The sequence below is a fragment of the Bidens hawaiensis genome, unplaced genomic scaffold, assembly GCF_021521415.1.
Source record: "Bidens hawaiensis isolate Kalapana, Puna unplaced genomic scaffold, B.hawaiensis_p1.1 tig00013016_1, whole genome shotgun sequence".
Classification (NCBI taxonomy): Eukaryota; Viridiplantae; Streptophyta; class Magnoliopsida; order Asterales; family Asteraceae; genus Bidens; species Bidens hawaiensis.
The window spans coordinates 172,374-182,189 of record NW_027492095.1 but is presented as its reverse complement, the minus strand read 5'-3'; the positions used below and the strand labels follow the sequence as shown (position 1 = coordinate 182,189).

The window sequence follows — 9,816 nt, the reverse complement described above, 5'->3', positions numbered from 1 at the left end:
TGCGGTTCTTGCATTTTTCTCATGTATGCGGTTAAGGCCTATGGGCCTTTTATTTTGGCTCGGCTGAGGTATTTAAATTCTCGGAGACTGCCCTGGTTAACGTTGTGACACGTGTATTTTAGGGCGAGAGTATATGTGTCCGTCAAATTAAAGATGGTTTTAAACGCACTATTGTAATGGTTTGGACGATCATTATTATTGATCATACATGTATCATACACAATTATATTTATAAATTCTATGCTTGAAGTTGTCATGGATATATATATATATATATATATTTTCCTTCCTAGATTGAGTTGGGTTGCTTTAAAGATTATATATTGATCCTTATTGCAGAATTCTTGCATTTACTACCTTAATAATCGTTTTTTTACCGAATCAAGAAGACCACAAATTCATTGCACGAAAATGGTTTTACAGGATAAGAAAATGAGGAAGCAGAACAAGAATTTAGAAAACAATGTTCTTGTTCATACATCTTCAAATTCCAATATTAACCGCACTCTGAAGGAATGTCACCACAGCCGATTAGATTCTAACTCTAAAGGTACTTCCTTTCGTTTATTTTGCATTTTTCAACGATAAAACTTCGTTTCCTACTAGTCACGCGGCTTATCGTTCACACACTTTGCTTGCAGTGATTTGCAAAGAAGAAACATGGGTTGACTCAGTTAGCAAAGTTGACGAATCTGATTCAGATGTTCACGACGGTAAAAAAAATGAGCACGAATAAATAAATAATTATTATTACACTATATTATTTTTTATAACATAATTACTCTAGTTCAAAACTGTAATTACTCTAGTTATTTCTATGTTTAGTACGTTAGTTTTATTTGTACCAGATCCCACCTCTAAATAATTTAAACTTTAAGGAATTTACATTTGTTTTAAAAAAAAATTTTGTTAAAAATAATATTTACAGATGGTTCTCATAATCCATCAAGCGGTCCGCAGATAAAGAAATCATCGGTCACTATGCTTCCATTAAAGAGGACTTCACTTGAAAGAGAAGAAACCAATGAATTCAGTAAGTTTTAGGATCATAACATTAACTGTTTCAAAAATTTAAACTAATTACAAAGTACAACACACAAAATAAACACCTTGTTTTGTTCTTGCAGGCATTTCAAAAAGATACTTTTGTCGTCCGCGTGCAGGCTTCTTGGTTCCATGTTGTACAAATGACAAGGCAGCCCCTGGATGTTGGTCCGCCATTGATGCCTCGAGTTTCACTCTTCGAGACGAAAACTTTTTCAAGTAATAATCTTTTTGCATATTTTAAAACATTAATTCACAAAATAATTTAAACTATTTCTGCAGACACAAAACAAAGAGTCCTGCCCAAAGTTACTGTCCTTATACTCCAATAGGTGTTGACCTCTTTACGTCTTCGCGAAAAGTCAACCACATTGCCCAATTTCTCGAGCTTCCTTCGGTCAAAGGCGATGGAAAACTGCCCCCTCTTCTCATTGTCAATATTCAGGTTCGAAATCTTTATTTTCTTGATTTAAATTTGGTTTCATGAGATACAAATATTTTAAGTTTTTAACTCGCGGTTTTTACTTTTTTACAGCTGCCTACTTATCACGCTGCAATGTTCAATGGCGATGGTGATGGCGAAGGATTGAGTCTTGTTTTGTATTTCAAATTGTCTGAAACATATGAGAAAGATGCATCTTTACAGTTTCAAGAAAGCATTAAGGTAATCAAGAATGAATATGTTTTTTATAATTATTTATTAAATAATTCTAGTTTTTTTTTTTTTTTTGAAGAGTTTTATTGAAGATGAAATGGAGAAAGTGAAGAGATTCACGAAAGAAACTGTCGTGCCGTTTAGAGAAAGATTGAAGATCATGGTAGCCGTTGTGAATCCCGAAGAAATTGTTACCAATAGCACCGAAAGGAAGCTTTTAAATGTTTATAATGAAAAGCCAGTTCTTTCGCGCCCTCAACACAAGTTTTATCAGGTACGTGTACATTATGTTGTTCTTAGTTTTAAAGCTGATATAAATATAGAGGGGGGGGGGGGGGGGTTAATGCAGAACCGTATATAACACGAGAAACGTCTAAGCTTATAGCATGATTATTAAAACACACCATGGTTATGTGTATTGACATGTTATAAACATATTTAATCTTATTTAATATTTATAATAAACGAACGGTTTTGATTTGCTTCTTGCGCATTGTGCATTATTCGTGCTTCTGTATTGAACATTTTACTGTAAAAAATATTGTAACTATTATATGATTGCAGGGATCGAATTACTTTGAAATCGACTTGGATATTCATCGGTTTAGTTTCTTAGCAAGAAAAGGATTAGAAGCATTTCGTGCTCGCTTGAAAAATGGGACTCTGAATTTGGGGCTAACTATTCAGGTATTTGTGACTGTTGTGTAAATGTTTTAAATTTTGCAGAAGAAAAGGCTGATTTGAGTTGGCCTGTAAACGAAACGAACGAACACATACAAGGGCATGTTCCTGTTTGTTCATTTAACTTTAAACAAACACGAAATCGGACAAGTATTTGTGTTCATGTTCATTCGTGTAAAATGAACATGTCTGTTTTCGTTTATGTTCGTTTATTTTAAATCTAAACGAACAGTTCATGAACATAAATGAATATAACTAAACATAGATAAACAAACATATATGAAAATACGTAAACGAACACAAACAAACATAAACGAGCATAAATGGACACAAGAAATGAACACAAACGAGCAAATATAAATGATCCAAAGTTTCATCCAAACGAACATGAATGAACATATAGGGGTGTGCAAGAAACCGAAAATTCAAACCGAAAAAACCGAACCGAAACAAAAACCGGCGGTTTGGTTTTACGTTTTTGTACGTAAAAACCGAACTAATGGTTCGGTTTTGGTTTTGAATGTAATAAAAACCGAATAAACCGAACCGAACCGAATTCCTATTTTTTTGTTTTTTATATCTTATATTAAGTTATTTATAAGAATTTAATAAATATTTAACTCAGATATTTTTAGTCAAATCTATAATAGTCTATTATTTTACAATTAACAAAATTGTTTATATCTAAATTCATTATTTTTTTGCAAACTTTGTTTTCGGCCTAAAATTTTCAAGCTCAAATGGCAATAACCGAAAAAACTGAAACCAAAACGAAAACCGAAAAACCGAAACCGAACGGTTTCAAAAAATCCAAAAACCGAAGTTTGGTTTTAGCCGAAAACTGCACCGAACCGCACTACGCACACCTCTAAATTAATGAACATAAACGAACTTCCCGCGGAACGGTTCAAGAACAGTTCACTGAACGTTCGCTACATTTACAGGCCTAGATTTGAGTTTCTTTCTTTTTGACATGACTTTTTTATATTTTTTGTTATTATGTTTGTTAAAATATAGGCTCAAAAGCCTGAAGAATTGCCTGAAAAAGTGCTTTGCTGTTTGAGATTAAACAAGATTGACTTTGTAAATCATGGACAAATTCCCACCATTGTTCCTCACTGATGAAGATTCAACTGCAACTCTTTGTTTTTTTCTCAAGAATGTCACCTACAGAAAGACACAATAAATTAAAGACAACTATAATTATGTTTTCTTTAATTGATGTACTGATTTGAATGGTGTAACCATGTAAATATATACACACAGATAAAATACAAACAACATTATCATTTTTCATGATTCGTAAAACAGACGTGAAAACGTTGAACCATACACGCGTGTTAACTTGCAAATATTAAACTGAAACGTAAAACATAGAAAAAAAAATTAATCTAAACGATAAAGAATGTAAAACATAGACTAATTAATTATACCGAAACGCTAAAGAACATTATTCAAGTGGGTTATAAATAATATAGTATAAAATGATAATGATGATTATAAATAGTTAAATAAATTTATAAAGTATTGGGTTTATTAAATCAAGTGTAAAGTATACATAGGGTTATCAGGGTCTATTAACTTTCAAACAAAACTATCAGATTTTTTTTATCTTATTAGTGGTGATATGAGTGAGTCGTTTTGATAAACAATTTTGAGTTATGATTTTTTTATTATTTTTTTAAATTTTTTAAGTTATGGATCTTATTATTTAATAAATTAGCATTACCAGTTAAGACCATTCTAAGTAAATGATGATATGAAGCGTATCAAACAACCTGAAATTCTTCCCAATCATGCATTGTTTGCTCTCAATAGACAATAGAATACCTAAATACTCTCGAAATTATATCACAACTAGTATAAAGTTTAATGTTTTAAATCAATGCATCGTCTAAACTTGCAAAATCACGTGTGACATGATTGTTTGCTCATGTGTATGGGAACCATGTTGTGGAAGCAGCGATGACCCGTAGCTAGTGTTTTTTAAGGCTATGCATTGTGATGACAACGACAATAAGGGCTTATATAGTAGGCCCGAATGTTTCTTTTAGCCTTTTAAGAGAAACTTGACTCTCATATAAAGTTAAAACCGAACATTATTGTAAACTGATTGTGTTCATAACACGGTTACATAGACCTCTATATATAGAAAATCGGTAATTACACGTAAACACGCTCTATTCTATAATAATTAGACTAACTATCAGTGTAAATTGAGCACCAAGCCTTTATATTTCATCAACCTTAAATTATAAACATCTACTTGTGCTTCTTGTCCTCCTTTCATTCTTTAGTATAATCATCCAAGCAAATGGTACAATCTCCAAACACATTTTTACCTCTATTCTACATCATATATCTGCATCAATAATCCAAAAGAACCCCGTAATAATTAGAGAATAATATAGAATATATTATATTGTTACCATAGTTAAAAGATTGCATTTGACTATGTTTTCTTGTATTTATCTCATTGTACTTCTATATATAGTTGATCAATAATACACTATATCTTACGGGGTTTTCATTATTACCATGCAAGCTTCAATTTTTATTTTCCGTGTCATAGTTTCTTGCTTCGAGTAAACACACCCACAAAACAAAAATGTAAAAATATTTACCTCTTGCAAATCTTGATCTAGGAGCACCTTGTCTTCCATTAGTTCTATGCGGCTTGATTAACGTAGGCCCTGCGTATCTAAGCCTGTCTTGTTCAAGACGATCCTGTTGCATAAAACACATTTTTAAAACCATAAATCAGGGGGTGAGATCTGGTACAAATAAAATTAATCTACTAAACGTACAAATAACTAAAGTAAGTACAATTTTAAACTATAGTAACTACGTTATAAAAATTAAAATAGTGTATTAATAATTGTGCTGGTTCAAAAGTTATAGAGTAACAATAATTACTCTAGTTATTTGTACACTTCTCACGATAAAGTCCTTTGTATTTGATCCAAACTCAAAGCAAATATCTTTTATGTTACAAGATCTTATATTTATATCTAAAGATGACTTACAGATGATAGATCTTGAGTAGTTGTTGAATCTTGCTCATAGATTGGTTCTATTGACCGAACATTTTGACTTGTTGGGGTCAAAAAACTAACTTGTTTTCGTCGTTTTGTTGACCACCCGAGAGTCCCGTTTGATGTGGTTGCTAATACAGGCAACGTGCATATCGTGTCAGCTTGAGATACATCAGTAGATTGGGAACTCGCAAATGATAAGTCGTTAGTATCACCGGGTCCTCTAGGTACATTGAAATAAGCACTTCGTCGCGCCTAGCCAACCATAATAAACACAAGACACTTAGATGGTGTTTAACATAATGTTTTGAAAGTGATTATGATATCAGATGATCAAGTTTTAAAGTTTAAACCTCTGTTTGTTCTAGCAAAGCTTTTTGTCCTCTTCTCGGATTTTTTAAAGTCGAAGATGCGCGAAGTCTCCCGCCATCTTTCCTTCTGAAATTCATCAGTTTACATTTATATTAAAGATTTGAATCACATAAAAATCTTTAAAAACTCGAACCCAAAAATAAAAAAATAAAAAATATTAATCACCTGCGTGCTTCTTCGCGAAACTTTGCATCAATCTCTTTGCAGGGTGTGTACTTTGGCAAGCTTGAAGGATCACAAGCATACGGTCTCGTACGAAAATACTAAAAATTAAAAAAAAATCAAGAACCGCTTTAAAACTATGTTGTATTTAATTTCTTAACATATTCATGTGTTTATGCAGCTGTTTACCTCGGATTGAAGAGCTGACGTGGCACTCATGCGTTTTTCAGCTTCTATAGAAAGGAAAGATTCAAGTAGATTCACAGCAGATTCTGGGAGATCTTTAAACCCTTCACGAAGAGAGCTCGCATAAGCATGTCGTGGTTTAGACATTTTTGCTAAAGGAAGTGTCGGTTTATTCCAGTACTCGTTAGATGGGGTGCCACAAAGCATGAATATTTTGTGCAATTGTTCAACCTGCAAATGCAGTTAAAATGTTATATTAAGAGTAAAGACATGATCTTTTTCCTTCTTTATTTTCATTTATTCAAGAATTGGACAAAAGTCGACCCGTTTTGTATTGGTTATGTAGTAAATCTGCAATACATGTAAAAAAAATTTCAAGAAAATGAACATATTTTGTTAAGTTTCTGATGCAGAAGCATCCGGCCCATTAAGTTGGCCCGTCCAAATGCTTATTTTTTTTCTAAAATATGATTGTTTGGTCTTTTGTTTAGTTCAGTTGATTGTTTTTAATAAAAAAACCGTAAGCTTTAAGCTTGTCAACCGAATTATTCCGTTATGTGGTAAATATGCTATACATGTAAAAAAAATTACAAGAAAATGAACATATTTTGTCAAGTTTCTAATGCAGAAGCATCCGGCCCATTAAGTTGGCCCGTCCAAATGTTCATATATATCTATCTCTAAATAGGATTGTTAGGTCTTTTGTTTAGTTCAGTTGATTGTTTTTAATAAAAAAAAACTTATAAGCTTTAAGCTTGTCAACCGAATTATTTGGTTCGAATCGTTTGATTGAAATCATTGTGTTCTTGAGCCATTTGATTGCTAGTCAAAACTGCATTAGTTTTTACCTTTTACGCGTTTCTACTTGATTATATTAAAAACTAAAAGCAAATTGCATTGAAAGGTTAAGTACCTCGGTTCTTCCCTTAAGAACCGGTCTGCGAATAAAAAGCTCAGCGAAAACACACCCGACACTCCACATATCAACATACGTTCCATACGTTGTCGACCCTAAAAAAAGTTCAGGAGGACGATACCACAATGTGACCACACGGCTAGTCAACGGCTGCCTGCTAGAAACAAAATTAGCCAGCCCAAAATCAGCTATCTTCAACTGACCTTCATTATTCACCAAAACGTTTGACGTTTTAATGTCGCGATGAAGAACTCCTCGCGAGTGAAAGTGCTCGATCCCTTTCAATAACTGTCTCATGTAACATTTGATCTGCAGCCCATAAAATGTTTTTAGTAACATATAATAAAGTTTGAATCTTTATATTATTTAGTTTTGGAAACCTGAGAGTCAGTGAATCGGATGTCTGGTGATGATATAAGCCCTGCAAGATCATGTTCCATATACTCGAACACAAGGTAAATGTTTGATGATAAACGAGACGTAATAATTCCTTCGAGTTTAATAATATTCGGATGATCAAGCTTTCTAAGAATCATGATTTCCCGAGCCATAAACCTCACGCTTTCGGGCTGTAAATTGTCGAACCGAACCTTCTTCAGAGCTGTCATTTTACCAGTTCTGAGATCACGGGCCCGGTACACATTACTATATGTTCCTCTACCAATCTACATTAACAGGTACACAGAAAAACCAAATATTCAATTGTAAACAATTAAACAAACACGTTTAGATACCCTTTTGCTTACACTACGAGTATATTTTTTGAGTTTTCTCTTTCGTTTGCTATAACGAGTACCTTGAAATTCGAAAAACTTTACACCCGCCACATTATTTAATTAAAATTTAACCAAATGTATTTTAATATATTTTAAATGTATTTTTTTCGTGTTCGTTTTTTATGCATCGAAACGATACCGACCGACTTTCTGATGCGTTCGCGCCGTAATATTTAAACAAAGTATAACCTATAGCCAAATGTATTTTAATAAATTTTAAAATGCTTATTTCATTTTCGCTTTTTAAGCACACTAACGAGCCGAAATGATACCAACCGAAATTTCTGATGCGTCCACGCCGCAGCACGTGGGCCACGTTTGAAGATTTTTTTTATTATTTTTCTTTTTGTATTTAACGTTATATATTTTGGGTTTTATCTTTCGTGTGCTATAACGAGTACACCGAAACCAACCAGGTCCCACCCGTTTAACCACACGATGCAAAACGCTATCAAACATTAAAAATCAAAACCCCGCATCAACGCGTGGGTAATCATGCTCGTTAAAAAACAATATATTAATCACATTATACCTTTTCGAGCCTCTCGAACCAATCCGATTTCTGCGGAACCCATCCATCAATGGCTTCACCCGCAACGGCACTAAGCCAAGGTGGCCAACCCGCGGCAACATGCTCCGCAACCGTAGACCTTCCAAACCTTAAACTAAATGTAAATGAAGGCTTTTTAACATGCTTATTATTATTATTATTATTATTATTATTATTATTATTATTATTATTATTATTATTATTATTATTAACCTCATTATCATAATTCAACACCACATCCTTATTACATATCTTATTATTATAATTCTTGATTGGATTATTGGTTTTAGGTGTTACAATGGGATGATGAATATTGGATTTGACAGCATGTTTGGAGCTAATGCAACCCATTTGGATTTAGATTTAAGATTCAAGATTTTGATTTAATATTAGATTTGTCCCCAAAACCCATCAAAAGATTTTGGGGAGAATTTGGTTTGAAATTGTTGGTTAATTTCCAAAACAAATGAGACATTGCAACATTGAAATTTGAATGGTGTTGTGTTTAGGACCAACATGTGTTATGTCTTGTTGTATATATACTTTTGGTCCACATATTATTATGGAAATTATATACGTCTATATAGACACTTATACAAGTCAGCTATATGAGTCGTATAGATGATCATAAAGTGTGTCACGAGACGTTGACTGGTAAAATATATGGCATGTGCACAAATCGGTTTAAAACTCAAAACTGGTTTGGGTTAAAAGCGGTTCGTTTTGGTCAACAAAAGTCAACCGGTCTTGACTAGGTTATGATCGGTTTCGGTTTGGGTTTTGGCCGGTTAATCGATTTGGAACCGATTTCGGTTCAATTTTCGGGTTGGGTCGGTTAACCGGTTCTTTTGCCCACCTTTATTTTGCATAGGCCTATACAAGTCATATAGACACTCATACAAAATGCACTTATACGAATCATCTATACAACTCGTATAGGCTTATACAAGTCATACATGTGTGAGGCTTTATACGAGACGTAAGTGCTTATTCACCTCGAATAGGCATAGGAAACAAAGTAGGTCCGACACCTAATTACATATGCACCTCGTATAAGCATATACGAGTTGTATAGACCCTATCCAAACTAGTGCTTGGAAACCGGAGCTGGTGTCTGAATATAACATCCCTTTATTTATTAACGGGCAATATCATACTCAATTTGTAGGTGATTGGTTAAACTGAGATTGTTGTTGGTAACAAAAGATTGTTATTAGTGAGATGGTTAGTGGGGATTAATATCATCCATTAGTTAATAGTTTGGATTATTAAAACATGTGCAATATTGAAGTCGTTTTATATTATATATTTTAAGATAAGTTAAATCGAGACATTCATACGATTACCATTATATGTATATCTTGATCTAAAAGTGTACATTATTGAAATTTTGATTACCATCCGAAAACAAAAGCGTTATAATACCAGTGATAAAATTT

General features: G+C 33.1%; 2 protein-coding genes across 2 annotated transcripts; one reads left to right on the top strand and one right to left on the bottom strand.

Moving 5' to 3' along the window:
* The first annotated feature begins 309 nt into the window (after nt 1–309).
* Nucleotides 310–3,629, top strand: LOC143543016 (protein ENHANCED DISEASE RESISTANCE 2-like). The gene is made up of 9 exons (XM_077035452.1): nt 310–550; nt 642–713; nt 929–1,033; nt 1,128–1,263; nt 1,327–1,489; nt 1,580–1,708; nt 1,779–1,973; nt 2,264–2,386; nt 3,398–3,629. Exons 1-9 carry the CDS (start codon nt 412–414, stop codon nt 3,500–3,502), a joined length of 1,167 nt encoding a protein of 388 aa, XP_076891567.1. The 5' UTR covers nt 310–411; the 3' UTR covers nt 3,503–3,629.
* Nucleotides 3,630–4,459: 830 nt separating this feature from the next.
* Nucleotides 4,460–8,728, bottom strand: LOC143543036 (cyclin-dependent kinase C-2 C-like). Its single transcript, XM_077035470.1, has 9 exons — nt 8,360–8,728; nt 7,432–7,716; nt 7,049–7,360; nt 6,139–6,366; nt 5,953–6,050; nt 5,769–5,853; nt 5,407–5,670; nt 5,005–5,107; nt 4,460–4,742 (listed from the first exon to the last, which is right to left on the bottom strand). Exons 1-9 carry the CDS (start codon nt 8,726–8,728, stop codon nt 4,735–4,737), a joined length of 1,752 nt encoding a protein of 583 aa, XP_076891585.1. The 3' UTR covers nt 4,460–4,734.
* Nucleotides 8,729–9,816: the final 1,088 nt, after the last annotated feature.

Bases quoted from the DNA above. Each gene is read 5' to 3' on its own strand.
- LOC143543016 (XM_077035452.1), top strand. From the start codon at position 412: ATGGTTTTACAGGATAAGAAAATGAGGAAGCAGAACAAGAATTTAGAA. The intron at 714-928 runs GTAAAAAAAATG...TAATATTTACAG, and splicing joins TGATTCAGATGTTCACGACG to ATGGTTCTCATAATCCATCA. The intron at 1,490-1,579 runs GTTCGAAATCTT...ACTTTTTTACAG, and splicing joins TTCTCATTGTCAATATTCAG to CTGCCTACTTATCACGCTGC.
- LOC143543036 (XM_077035470.1), bottom strand. From the start codon at position 8,728: ATGGGTTGCATTAGCTCCAAACATGCTGTCAAATCCAATATTCATCAT. The intron at 6,367-7,048 runs GTACTTAACCTT...CTGCATTTGCAG, and splicing joins TTCTTAAGGGAAGAACCGAG to GTTGAACAATTGCACAAAAT. The intron at 5,108-5,406 runs GTAAGTCATCTT...TTTATGCAACAG, and splicing joins CTACTCAAGATCTATCATCT to GATCGTCTTGAACAAGACAG.